Below are 23,976 nucleotides of genomic sequence, written 5' to 3'. Positions count from 1 at the left end.
GGACTTGCGACGATCCTCTTGGCGAGTTCCGATAAGCTTCTTTAGCAAGCTCCTGGACTTCTCGGATTTGTTCCCGCAGAACCTCCGACGACCGTCTGGACTTCCGTCGAACTCTCGAACCCCTAACATGATCTTAGTCTTGACTCTGGCACAACACCTGCTGCATGTCTTACTGCCATCGTAGTTAATTCTGCACACTTATCTCAACATATAAATTAGATAACCAAATAATAATTGATTTCATCATCAAAATCCGAGATTGAACAATCTCTCCCTTTTTGATGATGATAATCAATTAATGACGGAGTTAACATTAACTCCCCTTATCTATATGCCATACTTGAGATAAGTCATTCTTGAATTCAAAGCCTTTGAGTTCAAAAGACATATTGATAAGTTAAGTTCATTTAACCTTATCAATACTCCTATTATGATTCCTATCATGATGTATCTCTTTGAAAATGATGTCAAGGCTTGACATCCATTTTCACATCTTACATTTCAAATATGAAAAATAGCAATCGTAGCAATTCATCATATGGTAAGATATCAACATGTAAAATTACGATGTAAGCTCTTGATATCTTAACATAATGCAAATATTTCAAGTGTATAACAATCATAGCATTTCATCATATGGCAAGATATCAATATTGTAAAATTACGATGTAAGCTCTTGATATCTTAACACAATGCAAACATTTCAAGTGTATAACAATCATAGCATTTCATCACATAGTAAGATATCAACATTGTTACAATGCAAGCTTTTGATATATTAACATAATGCAAATATGACAATCATAGCAATTATAGCAATTCTATCATCAATTTACCACATATTTCTCCCCTTTTGTCATCAACAAAAAGGAGAATGATTTAAGCAAATTTTAAGCATAAGTGTGGTAATGATTCATGTTATAAAAAGGTTCATGTTATTTTTCAATAATAAGTGATAGGATACCAATTATACAAATTTTTTAAGCAAACATGATATGAAGATAGCTTTCATTGCTTCTTCCCTTTTATTTGTCATTAATGTTTTGCATTAAGGAGGAAAGCCATTGTGAACTTACTTGAACGAAGTTAAAATGATAAAAGATTAAATCATACTTCATTTTAAAAATCTTCCTTCATCAAGAAGGAATTCATAAGAAGGAATCATTTCATCAAATCCATTTCTCGAAAAAATATTTTTCACAAGGTAAATCTATGAGAGATGCATTTGTTAATTGATTCCATATGTCAAAATTCAATAATACGGAACAAACTCGATATGACATAGGCTTATAAAAGCTATATTAAGTCCAGAAGAGAAATACTAAATCATGTATTGTTAGGATCAAGAAATTTCGAAAGTGAAATTTAACATATTCATGCATTCAGATACATTTTTGCTATAGCTTTTCAAATGCTCATCATCATGAAAATTTTTGCATCAAAAACACATAATTTCTAATGTATTATTAAGGCATGTAATTGTGTAAAATTCTCATCATAGCAATTAAGAAAGTTCAAAAAATAAATTTAATAAGTTCATGCATTCGTACACATTAACATTCCTAATTCTCTTCTAATGAAATCAAATTGTTCTTCACTTAAAGGCTTTGTAAAAATATTAGCTAGTTGATGTTTAGTATCAATAAACTCTATAATTACATCATGATTAGTAACATGATCTCATATAAAGTGATGTCTAATATCAATATGTTTTGTTCTTGAGTGTTGAATGAGATTCTTTGTTAAACATATTGCACTTGTGTTATCACATTTAATGAAAATATTTTTAAGATGAACTTTATAATCTTCTAAGGTATTTTTCATCCATACAACTTATGCACAGCATGCACTAGCTGCAATATACTCACCTTCGGTTGTTGATAGTGCAACCGAGTTTTGTTTCTTAGATGATCAGGAAACAAGGGCATATCCCAAGAATTGACAGATTCTTGATGTGCTTTTTCTATCTAGTCTACACTCAGCAAAATACGTATCAACATAAGCAATTAACTCAAAATTCTCAGTTTTTGGATACCATAATCCTAGATTTGTGGTACCTTTAAAATATCTAAGTATTCTTTTAACTATTTTAAGATGAGATATCTTAGGGTTCGATTGAAACCTAGTACAAAGTCCTACACTGAACATGATATCTGTTCTAATTGTAGTGAGGTAAAGTAAAATTCCTATCATACCCCTATAAGTTTTTTGATCGAAGCTTTCTCCACTTTCATCAATTTCTAACTTAGTGGAGGTGCTCATAGGAGTGTTGATAGCTTTTGAGCTATCCATATTAAATCTTTTTAGCAAATTTAAAGCATACTTAGTTTGACTAATAAAGATGACATTGCTTAGTTGTTTAATTTGTAAGCCTAAGAAGAAAGTTAATTCTCCCATCAAACTCATTTCAAATCCAAGGCTCATAGTTTTAGCAAAAGATTCACAAAGAGATTTGTTCGTAGAACCGAAGATAATATTATCAACATAAATCTGAACAATGAGAAAATTATTTTCAAAAATTTTAATAAACAATATAGTATTAACCTTACCTTTTGAGAAATTATTTTCAATAAGAAAAGAACTAAGTCACTCATACCAAGCCCTTGGGGCTTGTTTTAAACCATAGAGAGCTTTAGTTAATTTAAATACATGATTAGGGAGGCTAATTATTTTCAAATCTAGGAGGTTGTTCAACATAAATTTCTTCAGAAATAAAGCCATTAAAAAAAGCTCTTTTAACATCCATTTGAAATAACTTAAAATTATTATCACTAGCATAGGCAAGGAGCATCCTTATGGCTTCTAATCGAGCCACAAGAGCGAAGGTTTCTTTGTATCGATACATTCTTCTTAGTTGAAACCTTTGGCGACTAATCTAGCCTTGTTTCTAACCATGATACCATATTTATCTTGCTTGTTTCTAAAGACTCATTTAGTACCAATAACTAATGGTCATTTGGCCTAGGAACAAGCTTCCACACCTCATTTCTCTCAAATTGATTTAACTCATCTTGCATTGCGATAATCCATGAATCATCTTTCATAGCTTCGTCAAAACATTTAGGTTTAATTTGGGAGAGAAAAGCGACGTTGGCATAAAAATTTTTAAGAGAAGAACGTGTTTGAACCCCCTTAGATGTGTCTCCTAAGATTAGCTCCTTAGGATGAGTATCTATATACTTCCAATCCTTAGGTAAGGATGTTTCAAAAGTGAATGCATCCAAGTTGCTAGTTGGAGAAGGGGTTTCATTTAAATTCAAAGAATCGAAATTAACATTATCATCAAAATCATTTTTCTTGATTTCGAAAATCTCATTAAAAACAACATGAATGGATTCTTCTATAATTAAAGTTCTTTTATTGAAAATACGAAAAGCTTTAGAAACCGAAGAATAACCAAGAAAAATTCCTTCATCGGATTTAGCATCAAATTTTCCTAAGACATCTTTTTCATTCAAGATAAAACACTTACACCCAAAAACTTTAAAATATGAAACATTGAGTTTTTTGTTATTCCACAACTCATAGGGAGTTTTGGTAAAGGTTTTACTATAACTCTATTTAAAATATAGCATACAGTGTTTACGGCTTTGGCCCAAAAATATTTGGGTAGACTATGTTCATTCAACATAGTTCTTGCCATTTCTTATAAATTTCTATTTTTTCTTTCTACTACTCCATTTTGTTGAGGATTTCTTAGAGTAGAGAACTTGTGATTGTATCTATTAAATTCATAAAATTCTTGAAAATCACGGTTTTGAAATTCACCACCGTGATCACTTCTAATTAATGAAATCATAGAACCCTTTTCATTTTGAACAAGTTTACAAAACTTGCTGAAATATCTAAAGCATTCATTTTTGTGTTTCAAGAAATAAGTCCATGTGTATCTACTGTAATCATCTGCAATAACAAAGGTGTATTTGCTACTCCTAGGCTTGATATAGAGATTGGTCCGAATAAGTCCATATGGATCAATTGCAAGGGTCTAGAGGTGCTTATTTGGTTCTTAGATTTAAAGCTACCCTTAATTTGTTTTCCTAATTGACAAGTATCACACATATTATCTTTGATAAACTTGATATGAGGAATTCATCTTACAAGTTCTTTGGATGAAATTTAAATGATTCGTTTCATGCTATCATGACCTAATCTCCTATGCTAAAGCCAAGCATCGTCATTCAAAATCGAGAAACACATTTCATTACAAAGATCATTGATATCAATGGTGTATACATTATTTTGTTTTAATATAATCATAGATGTATTTTTGTGTGGTTTTTCAATGATGCAAGCATTAGATTCGAATTTGACAATGTATCCTTTATCACACAATTGATTAATGCCCAAGAGGTTATATTTTAAACCATCAACTAACAAAACATCTTCAATAAAGAAGTTGGATTTATTACATATGGTTCCTTTGCCAATGATTTTACCCTTGTTGTTGTCTCCGAAGGTGGCATAGCCTTCGTCTATGCTAGTGAGCTTAGAGAATTGAGATGGATCTCCGGTCGTATGCCTTGAGCATCCACTATTAAGGTACCATCTCTTGCTCCTAGCTTGTGATAGTATATGTTTCTACAAAAAAGGATAATTTTTAGGTACCAATTTAATTTTGGGTTCCTTAAAAACTGATCTAAATTGTTTATCATGTTGCATATAATTTATCATGGTTCCTTTAGGAACCCAAATCAATTTGTTTGGACTAACTTTCTTGAATGGACAATGATAAGTTCTATGTCCAAGTTTGCAACAAAAGTTGCATCTGTTTTGGTATGATATATGCAAGATAGGGCCTTTAATGAAGGTGGTTGGATTTTGGTAAGAACTTCTCACAAATCCGATTCCACTTCTTTTAGGAACGTGACCCTTATTTGTAAGGATCATATTCAAAGACTTGCTACCAACCTCGAATTTCTTCAAGGTGTCCTTAAGTAGCAAGTTCTCCTTTTAGAGAGTTTCTAGATCATGGCATTTCATACATGGAGCTAAAATATCATTAAGTTCAGTTTTTAATTTATCAAAATTATTAATAACAATATCATGCTCCTTTTTTAACAATTTATATTTTCTACTAATTGTTTTGCATTCATCAAACAAGTCATGGAAAGCATTTAACAATTCATCAAATGATAAATATGCATAAATTAAATTCGTTACCTCCTCTCCAATGGCCATGAGGGCATAATGAGCAACTTGCTCGGTGTTGGACTCCTCGTCTTCGGACGCGCTTGAGTCATCCCACGTTACTTTGAGCGCCTTCTTCTTTGGTGTTCTCTTCTTGGCTTGGGGACAATCACTTTTGTAGTCCCGACTTCTTGCATTCGTAGCAAATAACTTGGTCCTTTTTGGGTTCAAGTTTATTTTTAGTGTTATTTTTAAATTTATTTTTTTTAATAAATTTTTTAAATTTCATTGTTAGAAGTGCCAAGTCATTATCAAAGTCTTCATCTCTTGAGTTTTCTCTCAAGTGGTCTTCTAGAGTTCTAAGTGTCATATCCTTCAAGTTCTTTAAAAGGATGTCTTCTTGCTCTTCATGAGCTTTGCAAGTCATTTCGTAGGTCATTAATGACCCGATTAATTCTTCAAAAGGGGAGTTGTTTAAATCTTTAGCCTATTGAATAGTAGTGACTTTAGGGTCCCAACTCTTTGGAAGGGATCTTAGACTTTTATTGACGAGCTCAAAATCTAAAAAACTTTTACCAAGTCTTTTTAGACCATTGACGACATCCGTGAAACGGGTGTACATGTCGCTTATGGTCTCGCTCGGTTTCATTCAAAAAAGTTTATAAGAATGTACTAAAAGATTGATTTTTGACTCTTTCACTCTATTTGCGCTTTCGTGAGTCACTTTGAGTATATGCCAAATATCAAATATAGTTTCACAAATCGAAATACGATTGAACTTGTTTTTATCAAGCGCACAAAATAAGGCATTCATAGCCTTTGCATTAAGAGCGAAAGTCTTCTTCTCCAATTCATTCCAATCGATCATTGGAAGAGAAGACTTTGAAAATCCATTTTCAACAATATTCCAAAGTTCAAAATCCATGGAAATAAGGAAGATCCTCATTCGGGTCTTCCAATAGGTGTAATCTGTCCCGTTGAATATGGGTGGACATGTAATAGAGTGATCCTCTTGGTTTCCAATGTATGACATCTCTCTTGGGTTTTAATCCGATTGAGAGTGAACCCTGCTCTGATACCAATTGTTAGGATCAAGAGCACTAAGAGGAGGGGGGGGGGTGTGAATTAGTGCTGCGGAAAACTTTCATTGGTTTAAAACAATGTTTGTCCGATGAAAGCGTTTTCGATGAAAACTATTTCAGAAAGTTCTTCAACTTAAAATCAAACAAAAGTATAGTTAAAGTAAAGCAACGGAGACAGTTTGCAGTTAAGATAGAGAGCAGAATGTAAATGCAAATCGAGATTTAGAGTGGTTTGGTCAATCTTGACCTACATCTACTTTTGGCTTCCTCCTCTGATGAGGTTACCGACATCTACTAGAGGCCTTCCTTCAATAGACGAAGGCCAACCACCCTTTTACAGCTTTACTCTTTTTGATGGGCTTAGGAGACAACCCTTACAGATTTTCACTCATCTCTTGAATGATCAAAACTTAAAAGAAAAGAGGGAGAAGAACTTCTAGCCTTTTACAACACTTTTAAGCTCTCAAATTCTCAGAATAAATACAAGCTTTCAGTGCCTTTTCATGCAGAAAAGGGTGGGGTTTATATAGGCCCCAACTGGTTTGAATTTAGAGCTCAAAAGTATCATCTCCCGGATTTTCGAGGTCTTGGCAGTACCACCACCAGAACTGGGCGGTACTACCACTTAACACTACTCGGACACCGAGCTCAGGCAATACCACCGCCTGACAAGGGTAGTACCATCGCTTGACTTCGCTCGGAGACTGAGCTCAAGCGGTATCACCGCCTGACAGGGGTGGTACTACCGCTTGACTTTGCTCAGAGACTGAGCTTCTGGGCGGTGCCACCACCGACCAGGAAATCTGGGTCCAAATGGGCTGATCCATTCAGCCCAATTTGGGTCTGTTAAGGGCTCAATTGGCCCCAGATTAAGTTAATGAGATCACCTCCCATTCCTAACTTAATCTTTATGCTAACTATAACATTTAAGACATTAATACTGCAACTCGTGTTCCGGTGCGTCAATCGTTTCTTCCGGCGAGCTTCCGGTGAACTTTCTGGCGAATATCTGACGAACCCTCGACGATGCTCCGACGGACTTCTGACAAACTCCTGGACTTGCAACGATCCTCTTGCCGAGTTCCGACGAGCTTCTTTGGCAAGCTCTTGGACTTCTCGGATTTGTTCCCGTAGAACCTCCGATGACCATTCGGACTTCCGTCGAACTCTCGAACCCCCAATATGATCTTGGTCTTGACTCCAATGCAACACCTGCTACATGTCTTACTGTCATCATAGTTAATTCTGTATATTTATCTTAATATATGGATTATATAATCAAATGATAATTGACTTTATCATCAAAAATCTAAGATTCAACAAAAAAATTGGCTAAGTGGATGAGGTAGCTACTATTAAAGTTGAAGTAGTATTGGGTGCCAAAATCAAGGGTTGAAGAGCAGCTCAACATCTCCATGTTTAAAATAATTGTTGTGGTAGATGACATTAAGGTAGTGAAAGTGATCGAGTACCTTTACATCTCACTAATTGTCTAAATATATTTTTATTTCTTTTTGTTATTAGGAGTTTATCTTTTTTACAAATGGAATGTAAAAGGCTACTATATATATATATATATATACTTTTTGTCTTTCATTGAAGTATAGCTTTTACTAAAACTGATGTATACTTGCACTATGCTTAACGTTGGAGCTGAATCCTTTGCTTAGGAAAAGTACTTCCTAAGACTTGATAGGGACCTTTTTTTTGGGGCGAATTTTTGGGTCAAAGTTATCTCACACCTAGTATCAAGAATACAATAATTTTTTAAAATTTGGGTTACATTGCTCCATATCCTTTAAACATGATTAACATAACAAATTGGCCTATGAACTTTTTCATTTTTTTTAAATAAGTTGGAATTAACTATTGACCCAATCATTAGAGGTTGAGATATAGCTCTTCATCAAACCTAAATCTAGAAACTTGAGGGGTTAAGCTAAGATATTTTTTAATTAATTAAAGATTATATAATATTATTTAGTCCAATAAAATTTCTTAGAATGCATGAGTGCCTAAAAGAAGGATAGACACCCATCACCTATTCTAAATATGAATTGATTGAGGGTGATAATTTTTATAGTTAGCCTCTGAACTTCCTTCATTAAGGTTGGAGATTTCATGTTGAGGATGATCTTAACATTTTTTAGGTTGATATCGATCATCTTTTAATGAATTATAAAATTTAAAAATTTACTCAGGCCAACCCTTATGCATATTTGGAGGGATTCAACTTTTGCTTGTATTGAAGGTCTTCTTAAGGTCAGCTAAATAGGTGAAGGCTTTCTAGCTTTTGACTAATAAACAGGAGTGATCTTCATTTTATTAACTATTATTCTCAAGTCTAAATGGCATGAGCATGTAATAGTATATTTCATGACCAGTAGTGAATGATGGATGCTCCTCATCTTTGGGTGCCACCTTGATTTGATCGTATATCAAAAATGAATCCATGAACTTTAATGATTCATGTTTAAAGGTAAACCAACCGGACGATTTGAGGAATAGAGAAATTATCTTTGGCACAACTTTATTAAAAACACTATATTCAACACATGTCTTTCATTTTTTTATTACTCAGGATATCATATTTCACATAAAAAGTCAACATTTGATAACTTATCTATTTCCTTTACAATAAGCAACTGACATACATGGATGTATCTTCTTAGCTTCTGCTGAACCAAAGTATGGTTTGGATCAGTTCTGATAAGATGTTGTATATCACTAAGAGACTCCAAGTTGAGTCGTAAGAAGCTAATGAGTTCATTCTTCCATTCTTCAGGCAGGTGACTCTGATCTTGAAGTCTTTAACTAGCTTAGTTCCTTATTTTTTTATAGGTATTATTATGTTGATGCAATACATCAAGTATATGATCACATTTGTTGTAAATCTTGGTTGATTAGTTTGTTTTAACCTTCTCTCCTAACTCATAGAGGACTAATTGTGGCAGCAGAATGACTTTGGGCATAACAAAATTAATGTATATCGAGTTCTCTTAGGACAAATGGGTCACATTTTTTGATTGTTTATCGTTTGGGATTATATCTTGACTTCACTTGGTATCATAATTTAATCTTTATTTAGTTTTATTGGGCACTTTATTCCCCATTTGCTTCCGTTTCGTGAGTAATAGCAATTAATGACAAGTAATCCACTTAGATACCTAATTATCCTTTCCTTTTTTTTATTTATTTAACTATGTATATTGATAATTGAATTGAAAAAATAATTTAGTCTCCAAATGATTCTGTTTTAAACTGAAATTTAATGTATACTTAGTTTTATATTGCTCCTAATCTTTTACAAAATTTCATGATTATATATATATATATATATATATATATATATATATATATACGAAAGGATCCAAGAGAGATTTGTGACGAAACAGCTACTGAATCCATAATTAGCGACAACCGCAGGAACACAATATAGGTTAGCCAGATAGATATGCTGGAGTCGGAGTTCCCAATTCCTGTTCTTATTCTTCAACCCAATAATGACTCCAAAACATTAGGCTTAGTTCCAGTGGATCTTATGGTACCCCTCTTTGTCCAGAATAACGCTATCAACGGTGCGAATTAGAGGTACATGGAGGACGAGCATGAACCCCCTGATGTTGCTCTTCTTATTGAACATGCCTTGGAGTTTCAAGCTCCGACGTTGAAGTAGACGGTGTATGTCTCGTCTCTCAAGCTCAACAATGGCTCCAGCACAAAGTTCTGCTTCGCTCCCTTTGCCACGAAGCTGATGGGATTGTACTGCTTTAACCCGGAAACAGGAGTGAAACTGACCGCCCGCCGGAACGCCACGTCCGAGTTCGAGGAGCAGATGAGTCGAACCTTGGTTCCGGCAGAGTAATCGACTCCACCGGACACGAAGCACCCTCGCTGACTGCTCGACTCCAAGGACACCGTGTCCTGTCTCCCATCCAACCCTTGGACCACACTGAATATAGAATCTGCGGTAGCAGCAGTTGAGACTGCGAGGCCATTGCTCGGCCCTTGATGCGCCACCACCATCCCCGGAAGATCAAACGGCTCCAATGTCGCATCATTCTGAGCCGTCGCCGTTGCCGTCGCCGTCTTCATCTTCTTGGTAGCTAGGAAATGCGGGCGATTAGAGTCTTGGAAGATGACTCTGAACGTGGCATGGACGGCTGAATTCGTCCCTTCCGCCGGCCACTCCTCCATCGTTATCGAACCGTTCGAGTTGGAGAAGACCAAAATCTTCCCGTTGGCCTCCTGGATGAGGGACACCAGCTGACCATTATACGAGGCTGGAACCGCAGTGATCCAATCCGCGATGGAGCTGGAATTCCATGTTTTTATGTCCCACTCTCCACTGGTGAGGCCTGCAAGAAGGTAAGGACCAAAAAGAACTGCCTGCAGAGAACCGTATTCCGGCCGATCATCTGCCAGAATTATGGAGCAAGATCAAAAGTGAGATCGTCATGTCATGTATACCGTTTCCAGTTTGATTTCAGTCGAAGCCCAAAAAAAAAAAAAGAGTAATGAATGCACCTAATGAACTCTGTGGAATTTATACTCACTGACCTTTTATGGGTTCCGTCCTTAATTTGAGAGGCAGCGCAAGGGTCAAGTTGTCATTTGAAGTCCAATTTCTGGCAACACACAGGAAGTTTCCTACCAAAACACACAAGTATTAGCAAGCTTGAATGACAAAACCAACAACCAACGTAGTGAGAACAATCTCTAGTTTTTCTTTTCTTTCTTTAGAAATCGACAGGTATTTAGAAAATCAAATTAGGTAGCAAAGTTGGACTTATTTTGCAATTGGTTACTGAACTTGTTATACAAAGAAATAAAACCACTGGAAACTAAGGTTTGATGCAGTCAAGTGTCTCGTTTTTGCTTGCATCTAAAACACTTCTTCTGCCTTTTCATAAATGAAAATCGTATATCAATGTCGAGAAAAGCATGACGACAAAGCTCTTTTACACTGACAGAGCTAGCAGAGGTGCCAAATTTCTTTCATACTACATTTTATCAATGAATGTCCGTATCGATTCTTGCAAAAACATCAATAGCCATGACGATGACTATCTCAGATAACACAAGGACAGATATCATACCAGGAGATGGAAGTGGCAGGTTTTGATCATTCAGAGTCACATTTGCACCATCTAAAGATGTCCAAGATGGCATCCGCAGGTTCAAAGTTGAAGATTGACTAGTTGACTGTGCATGTGGGAAACAAAATGTAAGACAAAAGTCAACTAAGTTACTCATAATGTCTCTCAATCAAAAACTAATTCTCATGGCATTAAAAAAACTTCTGTGATATTCTTTGCCAGTGGAAGTGAACCCAATGAGCAAAGGTCTAAACTTAATGCTTTTACAACATGAAACTTGATTAATGCATAATTCTTAAAAAATAAGAATAACATTTACGGGTATGCTCAGCAGACTATATTTAACTGCTAAGCTCATTGATAATCCACAGTAAAAAGATTGGTACCTGGTTAGTCAAGATTCTTATCGAAATTTGGAGATGAGGGTCAAATGAATAAACAGATTTTGTCTTCTGACTGAGTACAACCCCTGCAGACCTCCAATTAAAAGAACTTGATATATACTGTATTATATAAAGGCTTGGTGTAGTCCCTTTCTCCTCAAAATAAATAGAATCTCCAAGTTTTGAAAATGATTCTATTCCTGCAAAGGGAAAGAGATGATCATATGCAAATACATATGCAGCCATCTAATGATCATGATGATCATAAGCAAATACACATCTAATGAATTACAAATACACAGCAAGATCAGTTGAAACTAAGACAAGTTCAGATTTTTCAGAAACTACTATCTGACATGCAAATGCAGACTTTATGAATTTATGATCGTGTAGTCACTGCCAAATAGATAACTTAGGAAATTTACAAAAGCACAAAGACTTGAAATACCACTTCTGGTAACTTAGGAATCGGAAAGGTCCAGAGGAAACATTACACTACCTGTTCCATAACAACACCAAAATGAATCAAACTTTGTTCCCCACCCATGGTAGCTCCTTGCCTTTGACTGTCCAGGGCCCTGCGGAAGCATGTAAATCATCACCCCAGGCTCCCTTCCTCTTTGAATGCTTAGCACACCATTCATCAATGTTCTCTCATAATAATCAGCATAAGCCATCTCCTTCGTCCATCTAAATAAGTTTCGAGATACCTGCAAGATAGGCATGCAAAAAATTTTGAAAAATGATGAAATTTAATATGCCGACAATTTATTTTATATGAATTAAACATCTTAAAGTAAACTCTAACTCCTCTACCTAACCTTTTTGTATTTGTCATTTCAAGCAAGAACTTCGAATGTAAAAGAAATAACTGTATATTCTGAAAAACATATTAGTGGTAGTACTAGCAAAAGCAAGATTGCCACACCTTAAGCATGTTGTAAGTTGTACAAGATTCTTCGTTTTCTGTGCTTAGTGTATCTGCCAGACGTTTTGGGTCAGACCTGCATATTAAGGTAAAAACAGTCTGTAAACCGTTACAAAGCATCAACACTCAGTAAAGCTAATATTTCTGGCATGAAATTTCAGGATTCATCATCACATGAACAATTTAGTATATATTATGTACATCAGGGTTGTAAACAAGAACAAAATCTTTTGCTAGTTCTATTACCAGAATTCACTGACAGAGGTTCCTCCTGTTGCATAGCTGTGGGAAGAATTCACGATGTCCATAAAGAATGCACCAATCTCCTAAAAAATTAATCAAGTCTATCACTAGGTGATTCAACATACTAAGAGAAATTTTGAGATCTAAATTTCCAGAAGAGAAAAGGATGGATTGCATGGAAGCACTTCTAAAAATTGAAACAAGCCTTTAACTGATGGGCCAATTTCTAGGCCAGAGGCCTATCTTGGAGTTTGGGCAGGAAGTAGGACTAAACTAATAATCAATGGCTCATTTGGCTTCAATACTGTGGTTCAAGTATCTCTCATAAAATTAAAGAATATATATTATCATACTCAGTGATTATATAAATCTTGCATCAAATACATTCAGGTTGTGTCAGACCCAGTCTGGACTTCAACAAGTAAATAATCAAGATTAGGACCTATTTGGTATGGGCTTAAAAGTTTTAACTGAAGGCAGCCAAAAGGGTACTGCTAAGCAGATGGATTTAACATTACCTTGCATCCATGGTTCCACAAGTGCATTTAACCCGATGTGTTTGGTTCATCCAAAAATTACAGTTCTGGTAAGCAATTCAGGTAAAAAAATTATGTGCTAATCATGCAGCTGTGAATGTGAAATTCCAAATATAGCAACAAGTGCTTTCTTGAATGCAATAACCTCAGAAGTAACCCTGTATAGTACGGTCATTGAAACCAGGTACAGAGCAACAGACAGAATACTACTCTTCCAATGAAGAGAGTGGAGAACATACTCATGGAAATAATTCAGCTCGGCTAATAAGTTGCTAATGTCAATCGAAAAGTGTCAATCAATTAAATGATTAATGATCTACACACCACTAAAGTCTATACTCAAATGTCAATTATAAATTTTACCTTGTAAAGTGGATCACCCGTGATCTCATATCGCATTTGTGCTCCTATAACAACTGGGATATGTGTATTTGAATGGAAACCAGAAAGGCTATCGGCCTGTAATCAGAAGTATGAAAGAGTTAGCTTCCTTAGCATTACAGATCACAAGGATGGTGAAACTATCATTGTTTATACAATGGATTTTGCACTTTGCAACTACTGTTCATCACCATAAAACACTTGCTGTTGGTTAACTAATGTATGTTAATCATCACATTTTGTGATTAACACAACTGAGACCTGTTGCATAAGATGCCTTCATGAATGGATCTGGTCATATTCTTTGGCATCTAGATTATAGCATTACTGATGACATTTGAAAAGGTATAAACAGAGAAGAATTTGTTGGACAAGGGAAGAAGAGAAGTTTTGTATAAAAAGATCACTACAAGGACTACCATAAATCTTACACTTGTTTTTCTCGATTTGCATGTTATTTACAATTTGTTGACTGAAAACACCCTTTATTTTTTTAAAAATAAAATATCCTTCCATTATGTCATCTTTATAACCTTGATTGCAACAGTTCCACATTGTTCCAAGAAATTATCGTGTCAGTTTGTCTGCAGCATATTCTTCTCCTGACAGATATACAATGAGTTTGAATTGGAGATAGAATGCTATAGATTAGGCTGTTTAAAATAGGACAGTGACAAATCCAATTCTGAAGATACAATGTCTTGTTCCAGATATGATAGTTTGAATATCATATTCCAAGTCAAAATAAATGTATACGTTGATTTGAAGCAACTAATATAGTGGTAGATATACAGTTAGTGTTGGGCATAGAGTGTTATGGGCTTGGGTGATTGATATTAGACAGTAAAAAAGAAACTTATGAAGAAATATAAATATAAGCTCAATAACAGAGGTATCAGAAAAGGCATTATTAGTCTATCAAAATATCTATATATTAATGTTAATCTTTCATGACACAAGCAGAGTTCAAAAGAGTATGTATCTCATATCATGTGACAAAAAACTGGGGCAAAAATCAAATTGAAACCCTGTTTTCAATTTGAATCAAGTTTACTGCTAGTGAAACAAAAAGAAGATACACAAACTAATATGGAGGCAAAAAGATGTAAAGAATGATTACCTGCACTGCAAGCAAACCAAGAAAACATGGTTTGTCAAAAAGATGAGCCAATACCACATGCTTTGGATCGTTCTGCATTAATTTCAAACAAGAATTTGATTTAGTTTTTTCTCCAAGATCCTCAGAAATAAATTAGATGTCCACAGATTGACTCTAAATGCAGGTAACAAATTATTATTACAAATTGTCAGTATTGAAATTTTTCTGAAGCTGTCACTACAATTGCTCTATAAAGCTGTTTTTGAGCCAGACATTATGTAGAAGTACTAGAAAATGGGAGCTGTAACTTCATATTAAATTTTACCTACATGACAATGACAGACTTGTCTAAAAGTCACATCTCTATAGTGATTTTGATCAACTGAAAAAAAGGGTTCCATGTAGCTTAAGAGCACATAACTAAAAGCTTTAGAAACTTCAGTCTAGCTAGAGAAGCAATGGGTACTAAAATTATCTTTATTAATGCTTTAAACAGTTCGACCATTATTCCCCACTCTACATGAGCTTCTTTCCAGCTAAATTTCTTGTAAGTTCAGACCACCTAGATCCAGTAAACTGCATGAAACTATAAGCCTATAAAAACAACAAAAAAGTGATTTTTTCCTAAAAATAATCCATGTTCATCATGTATTAAGTTACAAACTTAGAAGAATAAGTGTTAACGTGGGTGCCTGAATAACCAGATATAGATTGTAGCATAGTGAAATTGCTTCAGTAACCTGGATATATTCAGATATATTGCATACAAATTATCAAACAAATGGTACACTTCTTATTGCTTTAAGCAAACCTACAATGTGAATTAATGGAATAACTTCTTGTACATAAAGAAAACAAAAAAAAAATGTAGTATTGTTTTTTGGTAAAAAAAACCAAGTATAATCCATCAAGCTGTCTGCTAATGGTAAAATGAGTAGTAAAAAAGCCAAGTATAATCGATCAAGATGAAAAAGCTGTGTAGAAATTACCATACTTCAGACTACATGACTGGAATAAGTATGTAGCAGTTCAAAGAATAATTTACCGTAATACTGTACAGCCTGTAAAGAACATCATTCATGCCACCAGTTTCTTCATTGAGGGACGTCCAATGTCTTTCTATACTGTATTTGAGTATGACATTCTTAACACGGTTGCCAAAGTAATCAGCCATCCCCACCACCATTTGCAATGCTTTGACATTGCTAGCTAATATATATTGATCAAGAAGGCCAGCCATGATCTGCTCATGAATCAGCATTAGTTATTATAGAGTAAATTTAAAGATGAAGACGTAGGCATAAATGTCACAGTAGCTTTCCTTAGTAATCAAGTATCAAGATAGATTACCTTATGAATGGTGTAGTATGGAGCCCAAACACTTTTTATGGCTTCAAAGCGATCAAAAAATTCAGGAGGAAAAGCAGAAAGATATCCTGTGCCTACTTTCTTCTGGCAGTCATAAAGTGCATCAACTACTGATGACATTTTTTCATATAGGGTTTGATTATGTGAACTAGCCCACATCTGAGCAGAGGCACTCATGTAGTGGCCTGCAACATGACAAGAAGTACCATAGACTATTGTTCTGATTTCAAACACAACAAAATAGAGATGACAACAACATAATCATCAACTAAGCTTCCAGGGGCAGTTTAAACAAAAATGACAAAAAGTTGTCATTCCGCTACATGTGTGATAGCCTTAATAGATCTGTAGCTATCTCCAGTAGTTATCTCAGTGAACGGCAGCACAATTAGAGAGACTAAGGGTCATGTTTCCTTTCTCACTACCCCAGACCAATTTCACCAAAATTTTCTAATAAGAACTAAGCAAAGAAAAACTCGTGATTTGGAAAATGCAAGTGGAGGATCCTTAACAATATACTTAATATGAAGCAAGGAGGAACTAACATACAAGTGCGGTCACATGAGAACATGATGGTTAACAATCACACAACCATGATAGAAACAAGAAATAAGTAGTCAGATTAACTTCAAATGATTAATCGATTATGATCATGACTTTTCCATAATTAATCCATGTATCCCTTACTGTAGGGAATCTGAATGTTCCTTCAATGCCAGGGTAACTTGATAGATAAGGTCATGATAAATAGCTCCAATGTGTCTGACGCCACATAACCTTGTATTTAAATGCTCAATCAAATGAAACGCAAAACATGTAATAGCAACTTAATGGGCCGTAACTTGCAGATATATTAAATATGGCAATCAGGGTTCACGTTTGTAGTTTTTAAATAGAAGACAACTATGCATAACTAGAGTGGTTCATGTTTGTAGTTTTTAAATTAGATGCACAATGAACCATAATTGGAAAACATTGATTTGCTATCTTATGATGTCTGATAAACAATCAAATTTAAGCTACATTTAAGTTTATATACACTATAAATAGAGGAAAACATACGTCAATTACAAGTCTCTTTTACTTGTAATAATACTCGAAGTTAGGTATTGAGCTAAACATATTCGAAATGAACCTATGTATAATGTACACCATGAAAGATTACAAAAAGTTACTAGGGAAGATGTATTAAAACCATTCAAGTTAATCAAAAAGTTACTAGGGTAGATGTATTAAAACCATTCAAGTTAATCATGGCACTAGTGAACCAATTTCTAATCTCACATAAAGTGTCATATATAATTGTGCTAATGTGTCAGTGGCAAATCTTTAAACAATAATGCCATGATAACCAAAAGGAGGCTTTCCGGATAGTTTAACCACCATGCCATTTGGGTGGTAGCAGTAAGGTGATATAAATATGCTCTGTTTCTTTAAGCATCAACAAGTACAAATTAAAAAAAAAAAATCATTTCTGTTGTCTGAGATACAATAGAACTGTCAGAACCTGACCATGTCAATCTAAAAAGAAACAGAAAAGGTATCACCAAAAGGCTTGACTGATGAAGAGATTAACAAGAAAGGAAGAGTTCATGAAAATTTGATGCCCAACCACGAAAGACATGCCACAGGGAGGTCATAGGATAGAAAGCAATGATTGCCGCATGGCATCTTCAACAAACATCTTAGTTTTACCACATATAAGGCAGTACCAAAAAGTTCTTTCAAGTTGAGGAACAACGAGAGAAAATTCAATCCACCACAAAGAAACGAACAATGTGGAAATGACTGCAGATGTTTGAGAAACCCAAAGTGAAAACTAGAGGTGGGAAGGGTCACAATTCTTTCAAGTATGTTACCCCCTGAAATATTAATAGCAAAAGGAAGCACTCTTCAGTGACTCATCAACTACTTATGAGTACATAACATCAATGTGAGATGTTAATGAGAAAAACAAATGGCTTTAACCCAAACAAATTAATGAGAAAAACAGGCACAAAATAGTTTATCCGTGAACTATGATAACAGAACATTATTAGTTCGCAAAAGGCAAGCGGTCAGCATGGGTAATTCCTAATCAAAAAAAGAAGAAGTCACTAACCCACGAAATGACCTCTAAGCTCCACATTTGGCCCCTCCCATCCTCCATAAGGTTCACCAGGAGCTGGAAGACCAGCTTGATGCCTAAAGTTCCAAACCAGTCGGTCGACATCAAGAAGTAACAGGTACTCCAGATTAGTCTGCTTGGCTCGTCCATACATGGAATCCGGGTCGAGGCGGACATCATGGAGAGACACTTCATCAAGGAAATTTCTTCCTTGCTGCCGCATATTAGCCCCACCGAAACCCTTCATGCTTCGGTAGAGCATCAGCCAGTCAAACTCCTCCATCGGAGCCTCCTTGTTCCGTAGCTTTCTTGGTCGCAAATCCATCCATGCCGACTCATCGGTAGGGTTTAGGTGGTAATAAGAGAGCATCTGCGCCTTCCAAGTTTGGTTGGTGGTGGACATAAGCTGAGCACGAACCGTGTGAGAGGATAATTGAGTAGGAATGTTGGTGCATTCCTTGCCGGAGACATGACCATACAGTGAGGATGCCAGAAGAAAGAAGCAAAAGATCCAGCGCAGTTCCATATCGTCTTTTGTCGACGGGTATGAATCAGTTTGATGCAAAGCGAGGAACAAATAGATTTGATGAGGATAAGAATCGAAAAAAAAAGAAAAAGAAAATGGAATTGAAGCGACTACATGTCACTCGAATTCTCAACTCCTTTTATACGTATCCCCAGAAAATTCAGTACAAAAAAAAAAAAAAAAAGAGGGTTTTACTTGGAAAGAATGGCTAACTACTGTTCAGAAACCGCAGAAGCAAATGCAAGTGCAAAATCACGCTAAATGCGACCACTATTTCACAAAACTAGAAGACGAAGCAGTGATTGTAGGAGAGATATCAGTGACCAAAATTAGGTGGGTGTACAACAGCGATGACAGAGAAGAACGCAGCTCATGACTAACAACACAAGAAGAAAGAAGAAGAAGTAGCAGAATAAGAAGAAGATAAAAAGGGTGTTGTTATCCTTTGAAAGACATGACACTTCCTTGTACCAAGAAACAAGCCCCCCTCACAGGATATAGAACTCTAGAGCGAAAGAGGAATGGAACGGAAAGATTCCAACAAACAAAGAGCCTGTGGATGAGGGCAGGAGGCGGGATATTTATTTATACTCCACTCTACAATAAGGGAGGAGGGTGAGCTGCACAAAGTCGGTCCGTGAACGCAACAACAGTAGGAAAGATAAGATTTTTTTTTCCTTTTTATCTTCCTTCCTTTTTCGTAAAGAATGGAAAAGAGTAGAGATCGCAGCAGAAAGAGAATTATTAACTAATGAAGAGCAGACGAGTATTGTAATCACCATAATTTCTCTCTTTTAAAATATATTACTTATTTTTTATTTAAATTATTATTTTTCTTGTTTATGTATTATGGTTAAGGGAATGATGGATTGATTTCATTAATCACATCGATGAGTTTAATTTTATCAATCAATTAAATTATTAATCGATTTATTTTCTAGTGAATGTTATGATTTTTAAAATTAAATAGTTTATATTCTATTTTTATATGTGAATCATAATAAATAAATATTATATTTCTATCTTTATGTATGAAAATAAATTAAAAATAAAAATTAAATTATTATTTACCTTTTGAGAACATCATATTTTTGGGCTTCTCGATATTTCGAGAATAGGATAGTCGAGGAAAGATAAAAACCTCTATTCTTTTTTAATTAACTTTCATTCATGCTTTGAAATATTTGATGTTATGATTGTTATAATTAGATGATGCATAATAATATTTTTAATTTTAAAATTTTATGATTAATAAATAATAATAATTAATTTGTGGTGTTATAATGGTTATTTGACTTATCATGGTCTCTTAACCTTAAGTGAATTTTAAGATTGAGTTAACTATTAAAATTCTTATATTTGGATTAACATAATAATTTTGATTTATTTAATTAGATATATTTGTGTTTCAAGAATTATGTACGAATTTTTATGATTTAATTAGTTTTAAATTTAAGCTCATAAATTTAAATTCTTTAATTCATGAATATGAGTTATTCTTTAATAATTTAGAATACTAAAATCTAATTTGATAAGGAGAGTCTAATTATGATTTGATTTGAGTTAGGTTGATCTACTAGACCGAGTCGACCCAGCCCATGTGATCAAGTATGGCTCAACTCACGTGGTCAGGCATAACCTAACATATGTGGCTATGTATGGACCCAGCCAATGTGGTAAGGTACACAACCTAATCTATATGGTTATGCACGATCTAGCTCATATAGTCAAATATGATCCTAACTCATGTGTCTAGGCACGACCCAACCTGCGAGCCAAGCATGATCAAGTTCAACGATAAGGCTCAACTCAACTTGTGAGTGAAGTTTAGCCTAGTTCACGAAATTAGACCAGCCTAGCTATGCGATTGGTGTTAGACATATCGTCGCTCCTCTATCTAACCCATTGTACCTTAGCCCAACATATTACTTAGGACAAGTATGTGTGGCGCACGTTACCCAAAGTTAGGTGCATTAATTCAATTTGGGTTATCACTATGCGACATAATCTGATTATTTTATCTCTTTATTGGTTTGAACTTATTAATTAACTGAACATATATGTTTGATTGATTCAAGCTTGTTTAGGATATTCCAAACTAACATGACTAATTGAAATTAATTAAATTTAAATTAAACTAGTTTAGGGTGATTTCAAATCGATTCTATAAGGATTTGAGGTTGGTTCATTACGTCCTAATTGATTTTAGTTTGATTTAAGTTAATTGAGTCATTCTAATTAGGATTTTGATTGATTGAGAATTATCAAGAGATTAATATCACATGTCTTTAAAATATTTTAATTAATTTGATGAATTTAAAAAGTTTTATTTGAAAGTATCATGGAAATGATTATTGGTTTACTACTTTTCAAAAGTTTATGATATTGATATGATTGTTACAGGCTCATCACAATGTGAAGCTACTACTGGACATATAGTTTAACAGATCATATATCAAGCATAGTCCCTAATAATATTTTATCATACTATCTCTTAGATACATACGTGAATGAAGAAAAATAAGACGATTCTCTTCGAGGATTAGTGGGCCATCAAATATGATCGTTAGATAATTTCTCTATCCGTTGTTGATAGAAACGTGTCCCCACTTAAACGGATGAGAGATACTACTCCATTTGTTGTTAAGAGTACAATATTAGTTCTCTTCCTCGAAAACAATCCGTCTCGTGGATTATGTCTTTTCATTTGCTATTATGAGAGTGTACCGTCGAGTGTGATATATGTATTTGTTATTTGACTATTATGTATGTATTGCATGTGATTGATACATGATTTTATTTATTATATAATAATAATAATAATTTTTTAGTTTTATAATGAATCGATATATTATCATCTCATATTAAATTATTAATATTTGTATATATTTTATGAATAATAAAAAATATTTTTATGATTATTAAGTTGATATATTTTTATTTTATATTTATTTTTAGAATAATCTATCATTCTAGTTAATAAAATAGATTATCGTAATAATAGAGATTTGAATTTAAAGATAAAAAAAAGAATGTATCTTCTGTAAATTTATGAATAATAAAATAATAATTTATTTTTTAAAAATTAAATATGAGCTGTGATAAGTGTAGACGACCGGAACAAACAAGAAGAGGAAGGGAAGAGGAAGAGGGGGATAACGGAATCCACCTCACCTCACGGCGCCAGACAGCCATGTGGGTGGACAACCTCGGCTCGTCCTCCTCCTTCTCCATCTACATTCTGATCATAATGCGTCCCCATCACAAATGCAAATCCTTCTCTTCTACTCCCTATAGGTAAAATTTCAAAAGAAGATGATAACGGGTCAGTGCGACTCTCCTTCTGTTTTCTTCTTCTCTTTTTACCGCTTTCCGTCAGTCTGTTGGATGGTGGCATATGATAACATGCATCGCATGGTGATGGGGAAGGGCCGACGGGGACGTGCAGAAGCAAAGTGTAGTGGAGTGTAATTGGCGTCAATCTGTCCTCCGACCAACAAGCGAAGTGATGAAGAAAGAGACCGAGAGATAGACCCACACCACCCGTTTGTTTCTTTGTCTCTTTGGCCGATTCGACCGTCCAACCAAGGGGGGAATGCGGAGGAGTTGAAGCAATCGATTGGTTTCCCGTGAACTCCAGCCATGGACGGTCGTTGGAATTGGGAATCTTTTCTTTTTAATATATATGTGGGAAGTTGGAACTTCAAAGTGACATGGATTTTTGCTCTCAGTGTTCCGTACGTGGGGAAGGTGGTGGTGGGGCAATTCTTTGATAGATAGAGAGAGAGAGAGAGAGAGAGAGATCGGAACTAGAATCTTGTGGGACGGAGCATTTCCTTGAGAAGGGAGAGTTACTTGGGGAATTCCAATTTCGACCGCATGTGTGTTTGCATACCATAACTATCCATCCATCCATCAATCTACGGTGTGAGGCTGGCTGGCCTGCCGTGCTTCGTGTTGGTTGATCCGTCATCTTCTTCTTCTGATGGGTGGTTGATCTGTCCAACCCAAATTGGTCATCCAGCCAGCTGGCTGACACAGTTATTTTGTTCGAGGACTCGAGGTTGTGGCCTCATTCTCCCAATCAATACAACACTGGTCCTCCCTATCCTTCCAAAGGAGTAATGGAGCGAGCATTCTAATTCTCATGCCCGTCACCCTACGTCCCACTAATTTCTTACGTCTCCACCCTCCATCGATATTAGATGGTCTGTTGACGTTAGATGGCGTAGAATTATTGTTCCGTGAAAGTAGTCCATCCACAATATCGGCGGACCATAAAAACCATACCCACATAAATAATAAATAGATCATCAATGTTTGTACTATCAATATCCACATTTTGACCGCCTTCATAAACTTCCTTGCCTTACTGACTTGATCGTAACTTTAGATCAATCATAATAGCAGTCATCATGCCTTTAACTTTAGATCGTAACTTTGTGATTGAAATGATTTTTCTTTTTACATCAAGTGACCTTTTATTCCCGCGTGTGAATGGCGGAGCATCAAGAACATTTAAATTTAATAAGACTAGACTTCAATTGGTAGAGCTTTAAGAAGAATCGAAAGACTAATTGTTTTGTTTTGACTTGGAGTTGTAAGTTTTCAAGAATCGAAAGCTCGTGCCCAAATCAAGTTGCATGAACTACTTTGGTGCCGGTCTCCGATCCATCCGCGATGGTGGAATAAACTGGCCATAAGGTAAGGAAAGATGGATGGAACGAGAACCGAATGAAGGAATATAATATACATGTGAGGTGTGTATATATATATATATATATAAATAAATATAAATCTTTTGACCAGGTGGAGAATATTCTTTGTCTTTTCAAGGGAGGAGTTCCAAGTTTGATCCATCCTCATGTATCCAATGTATTATGATTCGTGTCGAATGCAAACATTCTAAATCCATGTGTGCTTTAATTGCATTCCTTTGGATTATAATAGCACTTACTAGACTGTGTTTTTAATATTAGATTTAATGGATTATGAGTTGGTCCACTTCTGCCTTGCTAAAGAATTCCTAGCGTCCTACTAAGATTGGATGGAAGATGTGGATGGTAGTTAATTAGATATAGGAAGCTCGGTAAT

At 35.1% G+C, this 23,976-nt stretch overlaps 1 protein-coding gene across 1 annotated transcript; it reads right to left on the bottom strand.

The window, feature by feature from the left end:
- Positions 1-9,667: 9,667 nt before the first annotated feature.
- LOC103998381 (uncharacterized) lies at positions 9,668-19,440 on the bottom strand. The gene is made up of 12 exons (XM_009419843.3): positions 18,351-19,440; positions 16,232-16,434; positions 15,927-16,124; positions 14,903-14,974; positions 13,765-13,860; positions 12,869-12,948; positions 12,623-12,698; positions 12,194-12,404; positions 11,698-11,894; positions 11,312-11,417; positions 10,773-10,862; positions 9,668-10,630 (listed from the first exon to the last, which is right to left on the bottom strand). The coding sequence occupies exons 1-12, from the start codon at positions 18,880-18,882 to the stop codon at positions 9,867-9,869; spliced, it is 2,625 nt and encodes an 874-aa protein (XP_009418118.2). The 5' UTR covers positions 18,883-19,440; the 3' UTR covers positions 9,668-9,866.
- Between the last annotated feature and the right edge of the window lie 4,536 nt (positions 19,441-23,976).

Source organism: Musa acuminata, chromosome BXJ1-9 (assembly GCF_036884655.1).
Source record: "Musa acuminata AAA Group cultivar baxijiao chromosome BXJ1-9, Cavendish_Baxijiao_AAA, whole genome shotgun sequence".
Lineage (NCBI taxonomy): Eukaryota > Viridiplantae > Streptophyta > Magnoliopsida > Zingiberales > Musaceae > Musa > Musa acuminata.
Note: the sequence above shows the minus strand (reverse complement) of the source record. Positions and strands in the feature narration are given on the sequence as shown.